Genomic DNA, 25,749 nt, shown 5'->3' on the forward strand with positions numbered 1-25,749 from the left:
TCCAAAAAATCCAAGCCCTGACAATCTGTAGACTGAAAAGTTTAAGTTATAGCTCTTGGAAGGTGGGGAGGAAAAATTTAAAATGAAGGCGCCCGGCGGGCCTCCCACAAAAACTTGGAGCCGGCCCTGATGCCTTGTGTTCAGGCTGTCTGGATATACTGGAAATTACAGTTTTGCTTTGGCTGATGAGAACAGGTTAGAGATTATGGACTAATGCAATAATTGAAACAGCTTCTCAGCCATCTGCTGGCGTTTAGGTCTCCTTTTGAATAGCTCTCGGTGTTTTCCTTGGCAGGACTCAAGAGCCTCTTAGTTTTTCTCATTTTCAGAGGGACTGTTCTCTATTTTGCATTCCTCAGTCTTTGGATGTACAGTTCTCAGTTTCTTCTCTTTCCACTTGGCTGCCATTGTGTAACTGACATTATAATTCATCTAAACAAGGCATGAAAAGGCCGGACTAACACTTTGTCCCCAGGAGAATTTACACAAGATAAGGTCCATGTGAAGCACATCATCTGACCAGGTACAATAACATTCTTGGAATAGTTTCTTCAGTGGAGTAGATTCTTGAGACATGTTTTGTTCGCTGCTATAAATTCTTGAAAAATATTTGTTACGGCAAATTTGCTTTAGTGCATTTTACATAGACATATCTGTTTTACATTTACTGAAGTCAAGTTGGCCTTGGTTAGTATGTAAATAAATGGTCTTCTGATATATGGACGCTCGAGGTTCAGCCTAAGCGCACCCTCTGTTTGACCATCACGTTACTTCTATATCTAGGTTGGAGTTGTTTTTGGCAAATTCCATGAATAGGTCATGCTTTAGAAATGTGCTTGTATCTACTATATAATTGTCTAAGGGTCACTTCCGTCTTTATGTCTTTCCCTCTTTCTGAGACGGATATTCATTTGTCGCGACCTCTGTCTGTCATGGAAATCCAAGTCGCTGATTGGTCGCGGCAAAACAGCCACGACCAATCGGCGACAGGCACAGTCTAGAAGAAAATGGCCGCTCCTTACTCCCCGCAGTCAGTGCCCGGCGCCCGCATACTCCCCTCCAGTCACCGCTCACACAGGGTTAATGCCGGCGGTAACGGACCGCGTTATGCCGTGGGTAACGCACTCCGTAACCGCTGCTATTAACCCTGTGTGACCAACTTTTTTACTATTGATGCTGCCTATGCGGCATCAATAGTAAAAAAATGTAATGTTAAAAATAATAAATCACAAAAAACCTGCTATTCTCACCCTCCGTAATCCGCCGAGCCGCACGCGCCTGCCACCATCTTCCGTTCCCGGCGATGCATTGCAGAATTACCCAGAAGACTTAGCGGTCTCGCGAGACCGCTAAGTCATCTAGATAATTTCGCAATGCATCCTAGGAATGGAAGATTGCGGCAGACGCGCGTGTATCGCCGGAGCTTTGCTGGATCCCAGGGGTGAGTATATAACTATTTTTTATTTTAATTATTTTTTTTTTACAGGAATATGGTGCTCACACTGCTGTATACTACGTGGGCTGTGTTAGATACCGTGTGGCTGCTATATACTACATAGGCAGTGCTATATACTGCGTGGGCTGTGCTATATATTACATGGCCACTGTTATATACTGCGTGGGCAGTGTTATATACTACGTGGCTGCTATATACTGCGTGGACTGTGCTATATATTACGTGGCCTGTGTTATATACTACGTCGCCTGTGTTATATACTGTGTGGCTGCTATATACTGGGAGGGCTGTGTTATATAGTACGTGGCTGTGGTATACTGTGTGGCCACTGTTATATATTGCGTGGCCTGTATTAGCGCATCAGGTATTCTACAATATGTATGTATATAGCAGCCACATAGTATATAGCACAGGCCACGTAGTATTTGTCTTCTATATATTACATGGCTCCTATATACTGCGTGGCCTGTGCTATATATGTACTATGTGGCTGCTATGTACATACATAAATACATATTCTATAATACCCAATGCGTTAGAATCGGGCCACCATCTAGTGTCTGTATAACGTCCCACTGCTGCCCATGTATGTCATTCCCAAAAGGATTGTTTTCAGATCTCCAAGCCAGGATTATCTCAGGGCACAGATCAGTGGCACCCTTTACTCTTAAAAGGTTGGCCTACTTTAAGGAAAAGAAATTAGAACATGCATTAAATTGTGGGGTTATGCTGGTGAAAGCATGCATACTGGACTTGTATATCGCACCCCCACTATGACGTAGCAATCGTTGTCCATTACTGTAGTAAACCTGGTGGCAGTCACATTATTGCTTTATACTGCTTGACTGCCACCATTGTTTTCCACTTCTGCATAGATGCCAGTCTCGTCCATCACTGGCACAGATAATGGAGATTCTGCTGCCTATACCTGGCAGAGAGAGAGAGCACTGATAGTAATACACCCACTTAGGTGGAATGAACGGTGCACTCTGACCTCCTATTCCTGCACTGTACAAGCAGACAGTGGTGCTCCTTGGCCTCCATCCTTTATATTGGCAGTATTAGCCCCCCTGATTGGCTGTGCTAGACCTGGTGATATAGTTTTAGGGCATTATGGAAAACTCCGCGCGCCCACACCTGATGTCATTAGTCTTCAGCAGTGTGTGAAATTTGTAGGGAAATGAATCTCAGGAAATTCACCATGAAGTTGATCCACCAAGCAGCATGGATGGCCTGGCAAACTCGGGGACTCTGGCTATAAATGTGCAATGTCAATTTGTACCACCAAACTACAGTATGTGGAATTGTGGCTTATGAGGAGCCTATATATACTGTTCTTGACAATGCAGTTAAAGGGTCTCCTATGTGAAGCATCCCACTTATGAGGTCAATATACCATTAATAACCTTTACACTTCACACAAATGTAGCACTGCATTAATAATTGTTCTGTGTGCATAAGAGTTCAGGCAGTCTGTCCAAGCAGGCTATTAAATGATGCTTTCATGTAAGGCGATGGGCATTTACTGCTGCAGGTCAGCTCGTCTAAGGCTACGAGCACACAACCTCTTTCTCAGGCGTTTAAAAATATCCATTTTTCAAGCGGTAGACTCTTCAGGAAATTTTCTTTTTCTCTGTTTTCGAAACCTGGATTGTCACTTTTTTAATGTTTAATAGTGATGAGCGAATTTGCTCGGATAAGGCGTTTTCCAACCACGCTCGGGTGCTAACGGAGTGTCTTCGGAGTGCTCGAATAATATGTTTGAGTCCTGTGGCTGCCTGACTCTCGGCTGTTCGACAGCTGCGACACATGCAGGGATTGCCTAATTATATGGCATACTAAATGGTGGCCCAATTCTAGCGCATCGGGTATTCTAGAATATATGTATGTATGTATGTATGTAGGTTGCGCTGTGAGTGGGGGTTAAATTCCGCGCCAATATCACTGATTGGTAGCTCACGGCCGGCCGCGACCAATCACTGAAGTGGTGTTTAAATCCCGTGCCAATATCGCTGATTGGTCGTGCCCGGCAGGCCGCGACCAATCAGCGAAGCGTGGTTTAAATCCCTTGTCAATTCACGGCTGGACTGCGTCTGTCGCTGATTGGCCACAGGATGTCGGGGGTTCAGGGCGCTGGATGTCAGGGGTTCGGGGTGCAGGATATAGTAGAGCCACATAGTATATAGCACAGCCACATAGTATATAGCACAGCCCACGCAGTATATAGCACAGCCCACGCAGTATATAGCACAGCCCACGCAGTATATAGCACAGCCCACGCAGTATATAGCACAGCCCACGCAGTATATAGCACAGCCCACGCAGTATATAACACAGCCCACGCAGTATATAACACAGCCCACGCAGTATATAACACAGCCCACGCAGTATATAACACAGCCCACGCAGTATACAGCAGTGTGGGCACCATGTGTCTGTTAAAAAAAATAATTAAAATAAAAAATAGTTATATACTCACCCTCCGGCGTCCACTGATGCGCGCGAGCGGCGAGGCTGCCGCCAGCTTCCGTTCCCAGAAATGCATTGCGAAATTACCCAGATGACTTGGCAGTCTCGCAGCCGACCTGCACCCTATTACTAATTGGATAAAAATCTCTGCCACATTTCCATCTACAATGGAGTGCCTCCTATATGAGTTCTCGTGTCTCAGGATTGTACAATTTGTTAGACAGACCTCAAATCGGGCAAAGAAAACAATAGAAATTCAGCACCCCTCCCCACCAAAAAAACACCCTTCTCGTTTTTTTAGGTTGAGTATTCGTGTCCTTAATTATTGGATTCATCAATAACTGACATTCAGTTCTGTCCACTGAACCTCCTGGAGATTTGTTTCTGCCAGAGAACCTGATACCAACTACTACTTTATGTATTTCGCCACATCTCCCATTTATGTCAGTGGGCACCCATGTAGTACATGGTCACGCCTAGTCCATCTGACCAGGACCAGCCTTTGTATCCTCACCCTACTCTTGTTGCTCTCCACGGCAGTGTTCCTCAACTCCAGTCTATGAGAGCCACCAACAGGTCATGTTTTCAGGGTTTACTTAGTATTGCCAGGGTGATGGAATGCCTGTCAAGGTTAAGCAGTTGTCACCAGGGCAGCTCTAAGGAAATCCTGAAAACATAACCTGTTGGTGGCTCTCAAGGACTGGAGTTGAGGAACACAGCTCCATGGCATATCTATTCCCTATGTGGTCCTATTACTTCCTAAAACATAATAAAAACAAGGCCAGTCCTTCCGAGTGGGAAACCTGAGATTTGTCACCTGGCTTTCCACAAGAGTGAATGTGATGTCCAGAAGAAAATATACACGTTCATCTAATTTCATATCTTTCTGCGCCACCTCTGGAATTAATTGATCTGCGCTCTAACGAAGGAGGGAGGGGGGGGGGGGTAGTTTCTTCCAATTCTGTTCTTTTAAAAGTGCATTAGTTTTTTGTCTTCTAATAAATGACTAAGTACTACCTAAAGTCTTGATTCATTATACATTATTTTATGAATAAAATACATGGTGAAGTCATGGTCATAATATGTTGCTTTGTAAAATGGCGCTCAGCCATTTCATACTGTGACCACAGGGTGGCAGGATTAAATTGTTTGAAAAAAGCTGTGGTACAAATCCGTTTCGAGTACCCAAATAAAGAGGAAGCTGCTATAAAGGGCTGGTTCACAGCGGTTACACCACCACTTTCAGTAACCATTAGGGGACCTTGGGACAATAGCTCTTTTGTGTTGTGGTAGTTATTTTTTTCTTTCTTTCTTCAAAACATTAGCTGTTTCTGTAGACGTATTTGCTGTTTTTTAAAATATGCTTGAAATGTTCTTTTCTTTATTAGGCAGCTTATTGCCTTCCAGGTGTAGAACCACAATTTCCAGAATATCTCATTAGTTCTAGGAGCCATCTTTTCTGCAGGATGTGGCTAAGTAAACTCCATATATTGCACAACCTTGATATGAATGTTTTCTTCCCTTGATCTTCCAGGTATTACAACATCTTTTCACGTAAACTCACGTGGAGGCCTGTGCACCTCTTTGTGCTGCTGTGGGGTTTTTGTTCACATGTATGTGCAGTACGGGTATGTGCACACGTTGCAGATTCTTTCTTCCCAGAAAACGCAGGTGCGGATTTGATGCGGTTTTTTTATGCAGATTTCTATGCGTTTTTGAAAGCCAAATAAAGATCTATTATTGATCAAAAAAAAAAATTGTGATGTCATTTCTTGTCCAATCTCTTCATTTACATACTCCATTGAAGAATGTGTACACACACAGAAAGATTAGATAGATAGATAAATATATATATATTTCTATTGATAGATAGATATATCTAGCTATATATATATATATATATATATATATATATATATATATATATATATATATATAATCATCCATCTATGTATAGATATATCTATCTATAGATAGCTATATCTATAAGAGGAAGAAAATTAGAGCAGCACAAATAGAGTCCGGGTGTAGAGCCCCCCAGGCAAATACCAAACCTGAATTATAATAATCCATATATATATATATATATATATCTATAGATAGATAATACCAAGCCCAATGTTTAGTAATAAACATAATAAAATGATACTTAAAGAGTTAAATACACACACACACACACAAAATCTGCGTTGGCCAGGGTCACACTTGCGAGAAACTCGCCCGAGTCTCGCACCTCAGTACCCACCACTGCCGTAGAAAATACATGCAGCCACACACTCTGGTCCCAAGTGCCGACGGCCGTGCCGGGTATTGAGGTGCAAGTTTTTTGCAAGTGTGACCCTAGCCGTAAACGCAATATCTGTTTAATTTTTAAAAAAAAAATGGAAAAAAAATTGCGTGGGCTCCCGCACAATTTTCAAGTCCAGAGCGGGAAAGCCAGCAACTGGGGGCATGGAAATGGGTTAATACCCATGGAGCTTCCCAGGCTATGAATATCAGCCCGCAGCTGTATATTTAGCCTTCCCTGGCTATTAAAATAGGGGGACCACCCCAAAAAATGACGTAGGGTCCCCCTATAATTTATAGCCAGAAAGGCTATGCAGACTGCTGCAGGCTGATATTCATAGCCTAGAGAGGGACCATGGATACTTCCCCTTCCCCCCCCCGGCTACAAGTACCAGCTCCCAGCCTCCCCAGAAATTGCGCCCAATTTCCCGAAGCCATCGATCACCTGCAAAAAATAAAAAATAATAAACCAACCGTATACTCCCTATCCGACATAGTCCATTTAATAACAAGTGTCATGTCACTGCTCTATAGGCCTCCTGTGATGCACTGACAGGAGATAATGGCTCCTGCAGTGCATCGCTGAAGAGGTTACCTGAGTTCATTCTCTCGCTTTATGGCAGTGCTGCATGGGAATTTTCTCACACGGCGTTGCCGGCTAGAAAATGAACTTAAATGACCTCTGTCCTGGCAACGGTGGAGGGATATACATCTCGGAGGATTACCTCCGCTGTCAGTTCATCGCGAGGCCCCTGTAGAGCGCTGACATCGCCCAATGTCACTGTTCTACATGGGAGATCGCCGTGGGACACTTTATTAACTGGACTACGGTGGAAAGGCAAGTATAGGTTGATTTATTATGTTATTACAGGAGAATCGAGGGCTTCGGGAACTAGGTGACTGGTAAGTATGTACTGTATGTTATGTGCTTTATGTTGTGTGTATGTACTGTATATTATAAGTTGTATGTTCTGTATGTTTTGTTTTTTTACTACTGAACACAGCCATTGTCTGATGGGACTACTTTCCCATCATCGGCAATGCTGTCACTGTGAGCATTCATTGCCGGATGGGAGCAGTAGTCCTATCAGACAATGGTTGCTTACACGGACCCGCACACACACAGGGACACAAGCACGCAGACACTGACACACACACATACACGCACATAGCTCCGCCCACACACTCCCTCCCTATCTGCAGCGTTTTATCCGCAGCTAAACCACAGATCTTTTTTACACCTGCAGTTTTGCTGCGGATGTGCCTGACTTAATGGAAGTCAATGGGTGCAGAAACGCCAAAAGAATTGACATGCTGCGGGGGGAAAAAAGCCGCAATTCCGCGTTTTTTTTTTCTCCCACAGCATGTGCACAGCAAACGACAATTTCACATAGACTAACATTGGCTGTGCGCCACACTGTGGGTTTGATGCGTTTCCGCTGCGTTTTTGGCAGCACAGATTCGCATCAAAATCCGCACACATTACCTACCAGTAAGAGTGATGTACCTTAGATGTCCACCATGGATGAAGTGCTACCAGGGATGGTGTGCTAGCAAGTGTTTGCCAATCAGCGGCCCTGTCTCTGTTCTCATTGCGCCAGGAGGAGACAGCGTGGCATCTGCAGCTTCAGAGGAGAGCAGCGACCCGGACACTTTCAGATCAGCATTGACAAGCTATATACCAAAGAGCTTGCAAGAGCAGATTATTTGCCTAGATCGGGTACCTCCTGATAGCGGTGGCTGCGCAAACAGGCAACCATGTCATTAAAAGTCCTTACATTTTTGAGAAGGGAGATTTCTTTTATAAAAACTTACTGTTTTTACGATGCAGAGAAAACCCTTTTCAAGGGTTTTTTTTTTTTAGATCGTCTGCAAACCCCTCCCTATAAATACTCAATAAATGTAACTACAATGGAAACATTTTCTGTCTTCAGTTTTTTTTTTTGTTAAAACTGCCATGGGCTGCCAAATCACCACAATGTTCCTTGGCTCCCCAGTTAGACGGACTACTCAATAACTTTAAAGCCACTAGATCTACAAAAAATAAAAGTATAGAATGTATAACCTTCCCAAGGGTGCTTATATGCTTTCATACAGTCAGCTGCTAACTATTCTTTCCCATACCGCTATATATATATATATATATATATATATATATATATATATATATATATATATATATATATATATATATATATATATATATATATATATATATATATATATACTCGACTGAGTGTGCATATGTTTTCAACTTCTTTTGGGAGTCAGGATACCCTACCCCCATGCCAATTAGATAGCTGGCCATGATTGTAAGGATCATCGGACTACAGTCATGGCAAAAAGTATTGACACCCCTGCAATTCTGGCAGATAATACTCATTTTCTTCCTGAAAATGATTGCAAACACAAATTGTTTGGTATTATCTTCATTTAATTTGTCTTACATCAAAAAACACAAAAAGAATTGTCCTAAAGCCAAATTGGATATAATTCCACACCAAACATAAAAAAGGGGGTGGACAAAAGTATTGGCACTGTTCGAAAAATCATGTGATGCTTCTCTAATTTGTGTAATTAACAGCGCCTGTAACTTACCTGTGGCACCTAACAGGTGTTGCCAATAACTAAATCACACTTGCCGCCAGTTGACATGGATTCAAGTTGACTCAACCTCTGTCCTGTGTCCTTGTGTGTACCACATTGGCCTTCCTTCTTTTCTCCATGCTCAAAGAACTGTCTGAGGACTTGAGAAACCAAATTGTGAGGAAGCATGAGCAATCTCCAGGCTACAAGTCCATCTCCAAAGACCTGAATGTTCCTGTGTCTACCGTGCGCAGTGTCATCAAGAAGTTTAAAGCCCATGGCACTGTGGCTAACCTACCTAGATGTGGACGGAAAAGAAAAATTGACAAGAGAGTTCAACGCAAGATTGTGCGGATGTTGGATAAAGAACCTCGACTAACATCCAAGCAAGTTCAAGCTGCCCTGCAGTCCGAGGTTACAACAGTGTCAACCCGTACTATTCGTCGGCGTCTGAATGAAAAGAGACTGTATGGTAGGAGACCCAGGAAGACCCCACTTCTTACCCCGAGACATAAAAAAGCCAGGCTGGAGTTTGCCAAAATTTACCTGAAAAAGCCTAAAACGTTTTGGAAGAATGTTCTCTGGTCAGATGAGACAAAAGTAGAGCTTTTTGGTCAAACGCATCAACATAGAGTTTACAGGAGAAAAAAAGAGGCATTCAAAGAAAAGAACACGGTCCCTACAGTCAAACATGGTGGAGGTTCCCTGATGTTTTGGGGTTGCTTTGCTGCCTCTGGCACTGGACTGCTTGACCGTGTGCATGGCATTATGAAGTCTGAAGACTACCAACAAATTTTGCAGCATAATTTGGGCCCAGTGTGAGAAAGCTGGGTCTCCCTCAGAGGCCATGGGTCTTCCAGCAGGACAATGACCCAAAACACACTAGAAAATGGTTTGAGAAAGCACTGGAGACTTCTAAGGTGGCCAGCAATGAGTCCAGACCTGAATCCCATAGAACTCTTGTGGAGAGATCTAAAAATGGCAGTTTGGAGAAGGCATCCTTCAAATATCAGGGACCTGGAGCAATTTGCCAAAGAAGAATGGTCTAAAATTCCAGCAGAGCATTGTAAAAAACTCATTGATGGTTACCGGAAGCGGTTGGTCGCAGTTATTTTGGCTAAAGGTTGTGTAACCAAGTATTAGGCTGAGGGTGCCAATACTTTTGTCTGGCCCATTTTTGGAGTTTTGTGTGAAATGATCAATTTTTTGCTTCATTCTCTTTTGTGTTTTTTCATTAAAGACAAATTAAATGAAGATAATACCAAATAATTTGTGTTTGCAATCATTTTCAGGAAGAAACTGAGTATTATCTGACAGAATTGCAGGGGTGTCAATACTTTTGGCCATGACTGTATATTAGTCAATAGTCTAAAGGCTGTGGTTTTTACTTGCCTTTTCCCCCCAACCCCACACTCTTGGTTTCATGTTCAATTTTATTTTGTCTGATTGTGGTTGATGAGTTGGTAGAGAGGTGGGTTTAGCCGCTTGCCTCCATCCAAGCAACTAAAAGTGCAAGTTTAGATAGGAGTGAGTGGTTATTGTGGTTTCCCAAATGATAGCTGGACCTTCAGTTATTCAATATTTGTGGCTGCCATCTTTCGCTGCTATCTAAGGCTTTGATCTTATCTGTAAGCCTAATGTGAGCACCAAAGTAGAAACTCTCTGCTATATTGTGCAAATACGGATCCAAAATAATATAATTTTTTTTTTCAAAATATTTTTTAATGTATGTAATATCTTGTACTCGGTCCTCTACACTGAGGCTTCTAGTAAATTAATTTAATCGGTTGGAGTGGATTGACATCTCAAACTGGTTTGTCCTCTCTATTGCTTCCTGGCGGCTCAGGAAGAGGCAAGTAATGGTGAATATTATAACAAAGACCATGCCATCAGATAAAGATCTCCTTGTGGCCAGGAGTTTTCTCATGAACATCTTGAGAAGTTCCATGAGGTACAGTATTGCTGTAGTGTCCCTTCCTTGTGACCATGGTTGACTAGTTCTTGTATCCGTAGTGAATCCTCATAGACTCCTGTGCTCCCCTTTCTGTGCCTTTGCCTTGTCGTAATGCATTTTAGATTTATCTTATGTCATACATGATAAATCTAATTAGTTACCGTGTACAACATTCCGTGTTATGTAGTATTGTGTCGTTTCATATTCCATTGTGATGGCGTCTGTATTTCCTTTTACAAATGGTATATTTCCATGAATCTCTCCGCAATCTTGGCAGTCTTGGTACTACGCTCCACAATGTTGTCAGAACATCAAAAGATCCAAAATCCAAGGCACCAGACATTCTCCGATCATTAATAGCTTTATTAATTAACAAAGTAAATAACCTGCAACGTTTCGGCCACATAGCGCCTTTGTCCAGCGCCTTTGTCCAGCCATAAGTGGACGACTAATCGGAGAATGTCTGGTGCCTTGGTTTTTGGACCTTTTTTATCATATGATAAAATATGAGTGTTTTACGGTGGCATACAAACGCATTATTTAAACATTGTTTAGCTAGGATGAGCAAGAGGTCCATTTGATTATTATGGTTATGACCCAACTTTTTCCAGGTAGCCGATGTCAGGGAAAAGAAAGATTGGACTTGTTGTATTTTACCACACACAACCCTGTTGCTTTCTTCAAGAGCACATGGATGCTCACTCAACTAAAGTTAGGTTCACATTTGTATGTATGCGTAGGATATACACTTTGAAACCTATAGAAGTATGTCCCCTACATTGAACTACATCGGTTTGAATTTTGACATGGATGTCACTATTTTGATTTTATTTTTTCTCAACTAGCTATTAATCTTTAAATGGTGCAGATAGTAAAACGTACAAGTTTTAGGCAAGGTTCTCACTTATATAGTACTGTCTCCCCGACAGAGCCCTTCACTTCAGTTTAGCCGAAGGAGTGAACTCGGTTTGGCCTCATTCCTCCAGTATTCATGTGTTTCAGACAAATTTTGTACATGTCTGAAAAAGACTGCATTGGCTTAATGGAAGTGAATGGCTATGTTAGAGCTCTGTTCAAGTTTCCTTAGTGCTTAGCGAACAGCATTATTAGCGTGAACCTAGCCTTAGTGTATTGAAAAGTTCTAGAGCAGCAGGAGTGAGATTTAGTTTTGACAAATGGTCAAGCATACACAATGCATTGCTATTCATGGTCTAAAAGGCTGAAGATACTTAAGAAATCTAAAATTATAATACACCCCATAATACAAAAATATAAAAGCAAACTCTAAACGAGAGGAGCAGGCCACTAAGGGCCTCCATACACAATAGATAGCTGTCGGCCAAACGATGATTAGGCAGATCGATTGTTTGGCCGCCTATCTCTGCTGATTCTTCCTTACACTCGAACACTTGTGCCGAGCGCTCCTGTGTTCTCTACTAGAGAGCCATTGTCAGACTCCTGGTGGCGTTTTAACTTACAGAGAAAAAAGGATCCGAACCAAGACACATTTGATCCTCATCTTTCCTGACATCAACTGTTGGGGAGAGTCAGGAGACCTCAATGCACATTAAACCAATATCACCAGCGTTGGCCCATTAAGTAGGGGGACCTTAGATCACAGCATGAATTACATGCTAAATAAACAGTATCTACCACTCAATGAGAACAGGGGAACAATATTAACAATTACACTACTGGATCACTTTGAGCCGGTTTGCTGGACGAAGTGAAAGGCAATGCCGATCAGACTGATGTCACTCTCTCTGGTATGCCTTGTCAAATATCTAATTCTCCTCGAAAAAAGATTGAACCCCCCACCATATAATACCCCTAAATATAATCACTAGTTGCACTCTTAATTCTCATTGCATGAAGAGTTCGTTCTCCTTGACATGAATGGGCCTTACTAAAACTTTGCAGCAATTTATCTCTTTAAAACTTCCCTTCATTTTTATGGACTGTGACCACATATTCATTGATGATCAGTGGTCTGGTCACTGGTGGAATTTTTATAATGTGAGCTAGAAATTCTTACAAGATGTTTCAGATATAAAGTTACAGTTAGTCTCTGCCCCCAAAGAGATGAAACAGCCAAGCGTAGCGCTGTACTTGGCCACCCTTGTCAGTGCCAGAGGCATTACCTGGAGCAGCAGAGCTCTTGCGCTGCTAGCCAGTTTATTCAAGGCCTCCATTCTTGCTTCTGGGGGACACACCAGTGTTCCTGCTTGGCAATCATGTGGGTCCCACCAGTATGACCCTCCATGAGCTAACAATTCACTTTTATCCAGGGGATACTATTTGCAGGCAAGCATGCCTCCTTTAATACATGTATGGCTAGGTTTGTTATTCAATTATCCATTTTTCAGTTATAAAACCTTTGAAATTAGATCTGTGACCATAATGGATTATTCCAGAATTCAGTTTGTATGCCGCTAGTTTTATGGCAAATGACATTTAATGTTGAAATGTCTGTGTACTTAAAGTAAATATTAATAACTTTTTTTCTTTTAATTTTCTTCTTTTGTAGGAAAAATGATATTACTTATAGACCTCATTCTTGGCACTCTACAAAATTTATTGAAAATCCCATGGAGTCTTTGACTGCACAGCTTGCAAGCTCAAACTTCAACCCTACGTGGGGGAACAGATATCATTCCAGGTAATTGTTTTTAATGTCTATTGCTTGTAGCAGTGCAACTTCCCCCGATATCTGCTAGGATCAAACAAGTCCTCTTGTATTTATGGAAGATATGCCGTCACCAGAGGGGTGTAGCAGCAGCTTAGTCCCCATTCGGTTCGTGGGGTTAGGAGGTGGACGGCCAGCTGCGTTTGTGAAGCATCAGGATATTGGCTGTAGCTTGAAGCAACGTAATCTTATCTCTGTACCCTTTTTAGGTTTTATTTCATAAACTTGTCTATTACATTGTATTATAATCCCACGTAATTTAAGGTTGCTATGTGTACCTTCAGTGACTGAACAGATATTGCTTATTTAAAATACGCAAGCCTCCTTGACATATTTCAGGGACTTTACAGGGCTAATAGTTTAAAAAGAAGCCAGGAAGGAGGAGTCCAGTCATCTGGGCCTGGCCCTGCATGCTTCTCTCAGCCAGGTTTGGCTGGATTGAGATGTCTCCCTCTCCAAAGATAAGGACCTGTCCCTCGAACTATCCTGAGAGAAGTTGTCAGACCATTCCAGATGACTGTTCTCGCCATTCCCGACTCCCTTATATACCCTGTTTTCTCTGAATCTCAGTAGCATTTTAGAGTAAAAAATAGATGGCCGTAATGGGGCAGCCTGTCCCTGATTAATGTTACCTGTGATACAGGAGTCATACATTTATTTAATTTTAAGAATAGACAAATAATTTTAAAGCTGTGGAAAATGTAAAAGACCACCATACAGATTAGGTAAATTTCAGCTGAATCTGAAAGTCTCAGGGGGACTAGACAACCATCTGTTGTGTTTGGGGTCCTCCTGACTCTTCCTCAAAAGTTTATGTAGGGCGAAATATGCAATGAGCTGTTGGAATTCAATTGCCTTTTGTTCTGAGGGCCGACATCTACTCTGCCTATTTCGGCTTACTTGGCTTTCTCCATAGAGAAAACAGGAACACTATGGCTAGTTTCACACTAGCGTTCTGCAGGGTTGCGGATGAAAGCCTTCTTCCTCCGTTAAGCCCCGCCCACTGCCGCACCTCTTCCTTCAGCTCCACCTACGTCTGCATGCGTCCTGCGTACCCTATCTTTAACATTGGGTACGCAGGTCATGCGGATGCTTCCGCATGCAGCGTTTTTTTACACTGCGCCGACCGCAACAAAATGCAACATGTTGCATTCGACGCAGTTCAGCGCAGCATCAAAACGACACATGCGGAGGCATCTGCATACATCTGCATGGCCTGTGTACCCAATGTTAAAGATGGGGTATGCGGAACGCATGTAGACGTAGGTGGAGCTGAATGAAGTGGTGCAGCAGTGGGCGGGGCTTAACGGAGGAAGAAGGCTTTCATCCGCAGCCCTGCCGAACGCAAGTCTGAAACCAGCCTAAGTGAAGTGTCATGAGACTAGAGGCTTTGCTTTTTTTAGGATAATAATCGTTAAACTTTGTTATATAAGTCACATAAAACATATAAATTAAGAAACTTTTTTTTTTTTTTTTTTAGGAAGCAAATGTAAGAACAAGATGACAATAATGTGTATTCCTATTCTGTTAGTTGTAACATACCTGATATATTTGTTTTTGTTTTGTTTTCTAGCTCATCATCTCATGACTTAACAAACTCTTGGGACCAAACCAGCTTGCACAGGACTTCTGGACATTTTAGTTCAGTGGGTAGCATGGACAGTATTGACCAGACCTACCAGTTTGGCAGACTATCTTCTGCTAAATCCAATAACAGCATAGATAATATAGGTAACCACAGTAAAAGAGATTCAGCATATGGATCATTCTCCACCAGCTTTGTCACTCCAGAGCATGCACTGTCTAAAAGTGGATCTGTTTCAACTGAGAATATATTGTATAAAATTAATGAATGGGACACTACAAAACAGGGACCCACAAAGACTGGGCAGTTTGTCAATGAAACCAAGGGAGCAGAAGATAAACAGGGATACCAGTCGCCTTCTACATTTTATGAGCGTAACAAGTCTCCAAGAGTAGATGATAACGGGGAAACAAAACATTCCGGACGATCAAGTTTTGGACCAGTTTGGCATGTTCCTGAAAAGAAAAAAGCACCTTCACCTCCTCCACCACCACCTCCACTTCGCAGCGATAGTTATGCCATTACTAAAACCCACGAGAAGCCTCCTCATACACATTCAGAATTACCAGGCACACAGCACTTTAATGTTGCAAATAAATCTCATTCAAGAGTTGACTGGAGTTCAGATCTTGCTGATTACCAGCAAAGACATATCAAAGGACCAGATGGGAACGTAGAAGATGTTAGACAAATTAGTAATGCTTCTTATCAGTCAGAAATCAATTTGGATCAAATAGGATCCTATCACGACAAATATCAGAACATTGCACCTCATTCCAATAGATTGCAACTTTCTCAGTCCACCACTGATGTAAGGTTTGTACAGCCATCATACAGTTACCACCACCAGCGTCAGTACAGCGATGAGAGCACTTTGTTCCAAAATTCGAGAGCTTCAGCCTCTATCAAAGCACAACCTCAACAAGTGACCTTCTATTCTGGAACTCATGAGCTGATGGTAGACCCAACGCATGCTTATGGTCCACATCAGCGAAGAAGCTTCAGTAATTCTGAGAGCAATACTGGATTAAAGGTAAAAGGAGACAATAATGGACAGAGTCGTGTTATCAGTGCTGGAACCAAACTGCCACCTCAGGGAAGCATCACACAACATCCGTATAAGGAGGAGTATAGTAAAGTAGATGTCTTGGATCGAAGATCTATCTCTCAAGACAATACTGCCCTAAAAACCACTTATTGTCTACCTCAGCAGAACAATCCGCCTTCACCAGAAAACTGTGAGAAATATAGTCCTAAAATGACAGGGAAAAAAGACGGTCATTCAGGCAGTAATGAAAGGATGAAGCCGAGAAAAAACAGTGATTACTACGAAGAACAATATGATAGCCATAATTTTGCACAACATGTTCAGGCAAACAGAGCTGTCTCAAGCAATAAGTATAGATCACATCAGAAAGATTATTCTTGGAATGAAGAAGAAGAAAGCAAGATAACACCTCAGATTACCCCTATGTTGCATTCCCTAGCTCGGGAAGGAAGAAATCGATCAGTAAGCTCCCCTGAAACAAATGAAAAACAACCATTCATAGAGTCAAGCAAACAATCGCGAAGAAGTGACCGATTTGCAACAACTCTCAGGAACGAAATTCAACAGAGGCGGGCACGTTTGCAGAAAAGCAAAAGTACAGCAGCGTTAACTGAATCGAACGAAGGTGAAGAAGCAGAAAACTGGAACCAGGATTCTATAGAAAGTATTACCCCTTCTTCTGATGGTTCTTTTTCCAACACGTACAAGAACCATTTAAAAGAGGCTCAGGCCAGAGTTTTAAGGGCTACTTCTTTCAAGCGTCGAGATTTAGAACCCAGTCTTGTAGACCCTACACTTTCTCCCGAACGAAGAAACCAAGGGTATTGCATTCCAAAGCCTGTGTTACCCTCTGATGGCTCATCTTACCAGATTGACAATCTTCAATCAAAGCCGAGTACAGCAACAAGCAATTTACAAAACATAACTCGCATTGGTGGCCGAAAAAGATTTACAGCACAGCAAAAACTTAAATCCTACTCTGAGCCGGAAAAGATGAATGAAGTTGGGATTTATGAAGATAATCTTCAGTTTCAAAGTCGAGATGCCACTCAAGGAACAGTTGGTTCTTTTGCAGATAGATGGAAATTTTTTGAAGAGACAAGCAAAAGTACACAACCTCAAGCTGCTCAGAAACCACCGCCTTTCGTTGCGACAGAAATCAATGTCAAGTATGAGATGCACAATGTCAAGGATTTTGAAAAAGAACCTTCTGAATCATTGTATGAAAATAGGTCTCGGGCTGCATCGCTAGGCTTTGAACATCAGCCTGATAAGGATAGCAATCGTAAAGATGAATATCATGGAGTCAGTTATAAATCTACTGATAACATTGCACCACATCAGCTTCCGAGGTTAGGCACTTTTGCAGAATACCAAGCATCTTGGAAAGAGCAAAAGAAACCTTTAGAAAGGAAGAATTCTGGCAGATGCCATTCAGCTGATAATATTCTGGATGCTGACTTTGACCAGTCTCAGAAATCACAGTACATGCATGAGAGGTCAAGATCATCCCCTACAACTGATTTCTACACTCAGGTAAATATGTCTCTCTACCATTGTCTTATTTCATCTGCATATTCTTAATTCAGACCTGTCAGCTTGATATGCTGCTATGTAAGGACCGCATAGAATTATACAACTCTGTCCTATTAACCAAAATAGTACAAAAAATTTTAGGGGCAAAGCACTGGTGCATTAATAAGAGGAGCATCCCACCTCCCCTTCTCACAGTGATTGATGGCTAGCTACTGTGTACGCATAGTACCTCATTAATCACTTGTAAGATGGTGTCAGAAGTGCTCTCATAAATACATTGCACACAGAAACTGTCTGATATATCTTGTGATTGCTCCAATAATCCAGTCATCACTATTTTTTTCATGGTTTTGCCAAATAGACCCGTCTGTATAATCTGATGATAGATCTACGTTAACATTTGAGTTAAAGGCTTTTACTGATTGTGTTTGGTCTTCCGCTTGTGATATTTTCGTGTGAAGCGTTTCTGTATTAAAAATGAATGGTAATTTACCAGACAGTGTACCTGATGCTTGAAATCAATAGTGCCACCGCCAGCGTATCACATACGTGATGGTAGAGGGACAAGTGACAATTAGAAAGATTAAAATATCAAGATTTTATTTAGAAAAATGATTAAAAATGAATAAATCTAAAATAACAACAATGTGCCTCAAAATGTTGGGATTGTCTGACAGAAGTGAGCAGAAACATAGTTCTAACAATGTAGGTAGAAAATCAATATTGCACTTGAATCCACTAATATCCTTAGATTATAATAGCAGACATGTCTATGCAGGGTCATAATCTGGTGAGAACAAGGGTGGTACGAGGTACAGTCAATCCTACTATAGAGCAGTGGCCGGAAAAATCCTGCTTCCGATACACACGTGTTTGTCGCAATTTTAACTTGAAATTTTGCAGCGTTTTTGCTTGCTGTTTTTTTTTATTTTTAACGTGAGAAAGGCGCTGCAAAAAAACGGTAAAAGAATCGACATGTTGTGTTTTGGCAAAAACAAAGCAAGGCTAAAAATACACACAGTAAAAAGCGCAGCGCACTGTGTACACCAAATATGCTGCGTAAAATACGCAGGAAAAAAAAAAACGCCATTTGTGAACATAGCCAAGGAGTACTTTTTTGCAGCCGTTTAAAAGTATGAACTTGTGATTTATACTGCTGGGAAAGTTTTACTACTACATAAAACAATAATTTCCAAATCCGTTTGGTTCATGTGAATTGAAAGCACAACTTGTTGTGTACAGAGGCAACACCTAAGCCACTGTTACACAGCGCTCAGTGTTTGTGGTCCTAAGGGGCGCACCCTATCAGCCACAGAAATGGTGCTTCCAAGATAAACATAGTCACAGATGGAGCCCTGTATTTAGTCCATTCTTTTTCCTCAAATTTGAAATTTTGTATTAGTTTACACTGTGTGCAGAATTATTAGGCAAGTTGTATTTTGATCATATGATACTTTTTATACATTTTGTCCTACTCGAAGCTGTTCAGGCTTGAGAGCCAACTACCAATTAAGTAAATCAGGTGATGTGCATCTCTGAAATGAGGAGGGGTGTTGTCTGAGATCAAAACCCTATATAAGGTGTGCTTAATTATTAGGCAACTTCCTTTCCTTTGGCAAAATGGGTCAGAAGAGAGATTTGACGGACTCTGAAAAGTCCAAAATTGTGAGATGTCTTGCAGAGGGATGCAGGAGTCTTGAAATTGCCAAACTTTTGAAGCGTGATCACCGAAGCGTTTCATGGCAAATAGCCAACAGGGTCACAAGAAGCGTGTTGGGCAAAAAAGGCGCAAAATAACTGCCTTGACTTGAGGAAAATCAAGCGTAAAGATGCCATTTGCCACCAGTTTTGCCAGATTTCAGAGCTGCAACGTTACTGGAGTAACAAAAAGCACAAGGTGTGCGATACTCAGGGACATGGCCAAGGTAAGGAAGGCTGAAAAATGACCACCTTTGAACAAGAAACATAAGATAAAACGTCAAGACTGGGCCAAGAAATATCTTAAGACTGACTTTTCAAAGGTCTTATGGATCGATGAAATGAGAGTGACTATGGATGGGCCAGATGGATGGGCCAAAGGCTGGATCAGTACAGGGCAGAGAGCTCCACTCCGACTCAGACACCAGCAAGGTGGAGGTGGGGTACTGGTATGGGCTGGTATAAAAGATGAACTTGTGGGACCTTTTCGGGTTCGAAAATGGAGTGAAGCCAGAAACTGGCAGTAGGTTCTTCAAGCAGTGGTACAGGAAGAGGTCGGTATCGTTCAAGAAAAACATTATTTTCATGCAGGACAATGCTCCATCACATTCCTCCAACTGCTCCACAGGGTGGCTGGCCAGTAAAGGTCTCAAAGAAGGAAAAATGACGTGGCCCCCTTGTTCACCTGATCTGAACCCCATAGAGAACCTGTGGTCCCTCATAAAATGTGAGATCTACAGGGAGGGAAAACAGTACACCTCTCGGAACAGTGTCTGGGAGGCTGTGGTGGCTGCTGCACGCAATGTTGATTGTAAACAGATCAAGCAACTGACAGAATCTATGGATGAAAGACTGTTGAGTGTCATCATAAAGAAAGGTGGCTATATTGGCCACTAATTTTGGGGGGTTTTGTTTTTGCATGTCATAAATATTTATTTCTAAATTTTGTGCAGTTATATTGGTTTACCTGGTGAAAATAAACAAGTGAGATGGGGATATATTTGGTTTTTATTAAGTTGCTTAATAATTCTGCACAGTAATAGTTAACTGCACAAACCGATATCCTCCTAAGATAGCCAAATCTAAAAAAAAAAAAAAAAAAAAAAACACTCCAACTTCAAAAAATATTAAGCTTTGATATTTGAGTCTTTTGGGTTGATTGAGAACATAGTTGTTGATCAATAATAAAAATAATCCTCTTAAATATAACTTGCCTAATAAATCTGCACACAGTGTGTAACAAAAGGATTGAATCTGAAGGTGGTGGCAAATCATAATATGTACCCTAGACTCTCCTTTCCAATAGCTCCATAACAGGAAGTGAGAGGAGCCCCAACTTATGACCTGGTCTTCTATGTAATAGAAGGTAAATATTCCGGGGTCATTGCCTCCTCCTGAGCTGTTTCATGTAGGTGAGAAAAGAGCAACCTACAGGAAGAAATCTGTTTCCAAAGAGAGAAGTAAGAAAACCTAGGGAGAGAGGTTGGATGCTGAGTAGTGATGAGCGAGTGTACTCGTTGCTTGGGTTTTCCCGAGCACGCTCGGGTGGTCTCAGAGTATTTGTAACTTTTTGGAGGTTTAGTTTTCGTTGCCTCTTTTCGTTGCCTCAGCTGCATGATTTACTGCTGAGAGCTTGAATACATGTGGGAGTTCCTTAGCAACCAGGCAACCCCCACATGTACTCAGGCTGGCTAGCAGCCGTAAATCATGCAGCTGCGTCAAGAAAAACTAAATCTCCGAGCAGTTACAAATACTTGGAGACCACCTGAGTGTGCTAGGAAAAACCCGAGCAACGAGTACGCTCTCTCATCACTAGTGCTGAGGAAGAGTTGGCCCGCTGCCTGGTGAGATGGCGGTGAGGACTTTTCTACAAAGAATCCACTGAAAAGCATGGATTGTGTCCTGTCTTTTTTTATTTCTGTCCATAAATCATAAAAATGAAATAAATAAAACAAGATGTAAGTCATTTAAATATGGCATTATAGCATTAAAGAGTTTTTCCAGAAATTTAATATTGATGTCCTTTCCTTAGGAAATACCACCACCATCTCATCGATAGTGTAAAACTGTTAGCACCATGCCGGATCCCTGCTCTGACAGGCATGGCCTCCGGCATGTCACTTCAGTCACCCGCGCTGCGGTCGGTTCTCCCCTTTCTTGTGCTCCGCATGCTTCCAGCAGAGTTTCCACCTGGGCCTCTAGCCATGTCCTTAGTGCGCTGCCCGCCCTCTTAAAGGGCCAGCACATGCACTTGCTATTTCTTCCCCAGCCAATGTCTGTGATGCAGTATATACATATTGCTTCCTCCCCACTGGGGAGGTGCCACAGCAACCTTCCTGTTGTGCAGTCGAAGTTGCGTACCGGTCTTTGCTGCACTCTGGTGCAGATCGTGCCTGCTGCACACTGGTGCAGATACTGCCTGCCGCACCATCCAGTCTGTCCTTCCGGGTCCAGCTGCCGAGCCTCCGTTGGTCTGTCCTGGAGTGGCTCCTCGCATTCATCGGAAGCCAAGCCTAACCTCACCAAGCTCTAGTGAACAGTCCGGCGATCGCTTAGTCATTCCCCCCAGGCTCTCTGCAGTCCGAGGCACAGTGCTTCCACAACTTTTGTCAGTGACAAAACTTCCCAGGAATCTCGACCATTAAAGAGCTATTCCCAATATCACAACTTATTACCTTCAAAGATGATAAATTTCCTATCAGTTGGAGTCCGACCACTGAAAATCCCAACAATCCAAAGGTGAACATGCTCGGCCTCTACTCAATTATGAATGGGACTACTGGTAATAGCAGGATACTGAGTTCTTCTTTCTTCGGCAGGCCCATACATGTTAAATGGTGGAGGGACCAAGCATGTGCTCCTTCATTCCATTTGCGACAAGGCTGCAGAGCCCTGTTCTTTAAGTTTCAGAGCCCTGATCTCGGGATTGCTTGGGGTACCAGCGTTTCGGCCTCAAGCGATCAGCAGGTTGTGTTTTTGGGAATAACTCTTTAAAGGGAACCTGTCACCCTCAAAATCGAAGGTGAGCTAAGCCCACCAGCATCAGGGGCTTATCTACAGCATTCTGTAATGCTGTAGATAAGCCCCCGATATATCCCGATGTGAAGACAAGAAGAGGACGTCATGATGACGTAAGATGATGGGGAGGCCTTGGATCGGACCACGACGCCCATCGGACCGGACCACCCCTGGGTGAGTATAATCTAACCTCTTTTTCTCATCTTTCAGGATACATCGGGGGCTTATCTACAGCATTCCAGAATGCTGTAGCTAAGCCCCTGATGCTGGTGGGCTTAGCTCACCTTCGATTTTGGGGGTGACAGGTTCCGTTTAACTAATTGAAGAGGCCCCTGTAGCTTGTCACTGTTCACGTAGAGGTCGTCAGAATGATCATTCACCTCATTGCCTTCATTCACCTCTCCTCTATTTTCAGCGAGCAACACGACCCCTGTTCTTGAGCATATACATTTTTCTCCAGTCACCTTCCACGACAGCAGTATCGGAGGATGTCTCCCCGCCCTAATGGGGGACAGGAAACAGACGAGGTTAAATACCCTCCCCTTCCTGCAACCACCAGTGTTTTTCCTGTCCCCTATGGGGCATGAAAAGGTCAGGGATAGTGCTGCCGTGGCCGGCGATCAGGAGCACTTCTTACCCTTTTATGCCGGGCAGCTGAGGTCGGGGGCTCCACTCTTCTCCGGTGGCTGCCCCTGTCTCTATAGCTCTTGTGCGACTTGGGGCCCCCTTTCCCGCCCTTCCTGCGCCTCCTCGTGGGGTAAAGCAGGGCGGTGACGTGCGGCCGGGGTCCTCCTGTAGCTCCTCGGCATCTTCCTCCCGGTTTACTGCTGCATCCAGCGTCGCCCGCGCACCGTAAGTGACGTCTGCCCGAACTTCCGGTTTGTTCCTGTGTGTTTCACGTTGGAGCACACGCGCGCATCGACCGGCGTTTTCCGGAGCAGGCAGTAATTGGGGCGTCCTCTTGGGGGTTCCCCCCTTCTGACCACAGGGAGGAAGAGCACTCAACTAACGCTGGGACCTCGATATTTTAAAATCCTGGTCTGGGGATGCCTCCAGGTAAGGCCCATTTGTCTGAGTTCCTTTCTGACTGTCATGGACTGACCTATGGATGGCGACAAACCCTTACACTCTGCTTCTGCAGAGCCCTCCGACTGTAAATAGCGGATGTGGTCCCTTACTGTCCAGGGTATAACCTTATGGTGACTTAGTATACCTTTCTCTCTCTCTTTTAGGGAGACAAAATCCCTGCCCCTAAAAAGGATAAGGTGCCCAGCCTCAAGCGTGGTATATGTGCCTCCAGACTTCCTTCTGCATATAAGAAGAAACTCTGTCAGCCTTGCACGGACGACGTATTACGTACCGAATAGCCCTCTCTCCTGGACAGCATAAAGACCCTCATAAAACAAGAGGTTCAATTCTCTTTGACTACTCTTTCCCAGACCCTGATACCACAACCACTTCCTCCTAAGAAGAGGAAAATGGCTAATGGAATCGGACTCTGACTCTGGCGAGATCCGTACCTCTGGTTCGAAGGACATTTGGAGAATGAGGGTTCCACTTCCACTCCCACTCCCGGAAATAAACCTTTTTTCTTCCTATGATATGGAAGAGCTGATTAGTATGGTGAAAGGCCCCATGGGGGTGGAGGAGGAGAAAGTGAAACAGTCCGTACAGGATGAATTGTTCGGGAACCTAGGGACCAAACAGGGTTTCCCATACACAGAAATATTGAGAACCTTATCCTTCATGAGTGAGGCCTCCCTGGAATAGGACTTGGTGTCCCTTCAGAGTTAAGAATCCGCTTCCCGAGGGAAGGGAATTGTTTCTTATGGGAAATCCCCAAGGTAGATGTGCAGGTGTCCAGGGTCTCTAAAAGGACTGCTCTTCCTTTCGAAGACTCTTCCCAGCTCAAAGATCCCATGGATCATAGAATCGAGAGCTTGTTAAGGGAATCCTGTGACACCTTCACTAATCTACTAAAAATGAATGTGGCCTCTACGTGCGTCTCCAGGTCTGTACTCCGCTGGCTTAACACGTTAGAAAATCACCTTACCCAGGCTTCTAGGGAGGAGATACTGGACTCTCTTCCCCTACTCCAGAAAGCAACGGGATTCCTGGCGGATGCCTCGGCTGAGTCCATCCATGTACCAGCAAGATCAGCAGTCCTCTCCCAATTCATCCAGGAGAGCACTATGGCTTAAGTCATGAGGGGGTGACCATACCTCTAAAATTAAGCTCTGTGGTATTCCCTTTCAGGGACTCTATGTATTTGGCTGGGCCCTTGCCGAAATTTTAGACAAGGCTACGGATAAAAAGAAATCTTACAGAGCAGAAGAGTTCTAGGAAACTGTTTTTCGTCTCTCCTATAACCAGTCTTCTCAGAGAGACTACAAGGGGAAAGGTAAAACAGGACAACGGAGCTACCCAAAAGTGGGTAAGGACAGAAATATCCTTGTCCCCCAACATCAGCAGACTCCTGATAAACAATGACTGCGCTCCTGTTGGGGGTCGACTCTAGGATTTTCTCGCCCAGTGGCGAAACATCTCCACAAATCTGTGGGTTCTCCAAACCATACGGGACGGATTGAGGTTAGAATTAGAGAGTCCTCCCCCTCAGTGTCTGACAGTTACCTACCTACAGTCTCCACACCTTCAAGAGTCCTTGATATTAGATCTGCAGGATCTTCTTCACGCAAACGTGATTTCCCTTGTACCTCATCCAGAGATAGGGAAAGGCCACTATTCTCTCCTTTTTTTGGTGTAAAAAAAAAAAATCTGGAAAACACAGGATTATCATATACCTGAAACCTCTGAACCATGTAATCAAATACAGAAGATTCAAAATGGAATCGGTCAAGTCAGCAATCCCGCTCATTGGACAGGATTGGGTGATGGCTACGGTAGACCTGAGGGACGCCTATTATTATGTGCTTCGAGTGTTTTCCAAGATTATGGCGGAGGCGGTGACCTTTATCCGACAACAAGTGATTTCCATCATCTCACATTTAGACGACTTTCTCATTGTTGCTCCATCCATCCCTCGTTTGAACCGGGATGTGACAAGTCCTGGAAATTTTGGAATTCCTGGGGTAGATCCCGAATTTGGAAAAATCAAATCTCCATCCTTCACCAAGGGAGAAATTCCTGGGAGTTCTTCTGGACTCAGCGAAAGGAACATACTTTTTGCCCAGAGAGCGTCAGCTCGACCTCATCCATTAGGATCTCCAGATTCAGAGACCAGAAGACACCAACCTTAATAGACTCAATGTCAACTCTGGGATCACTGACGCCGTGCATTCAAGCAGTCTCATGGACTCAGGCCTATACAAGAGTCCTTCAGTCCCATGTCCTGCTGTACTCAAGAAAATGCACTATCCAGTAAAATTCCCCTTCTCAGTCATGTGAAATCCTCTTATGGGGGCTAAAC

General features: G+C 43.2%; 1 protein-coding gene across 2 annotated transcripts in view; it reads left to right on the plus strand.

Annotated features, from left to right (window-relative positions):
* The window catches only part of SHROOM2 (shroom family member 2), a 215,854-nt gene that overhangs the window by 111,053 nt on the left and 79,052 nt on the right, over positions 1 to 25,749 (plus strand). For both annotated transcript variants that reach the window (XM_069761588.1, XM_069761589.1), the window contains exons 3-4: positions 13,279 to 13,410; positions 15,011 to 17,606. In XM_069761588.1, coding sequence (XP_069617689.1) covers positions 13,279 to 13,410; positions 15,011 to 17,606 — 2,728 coding nt within the window. The remainder of the gene's footprint in view (positions 1 to 13,278; positions 13,411 to 15,010; positions 17,607 to 25,749) is intronic.

This window comes from Ranitomeya imitator, chromosome 3 (genome assembly GCF_032444005.1).
Source record: "Ranitomeya imitator isolate aRanImi1 chromosome 3, aRanImi1.pri, whole genome shotgun sequence".
Lineage (NCBI taxonomy): Eukaryota > Metazoa > Chordata > Amphibia > Anura > Dendrobatidae > Ranitomeya > Ranitomeya imitator.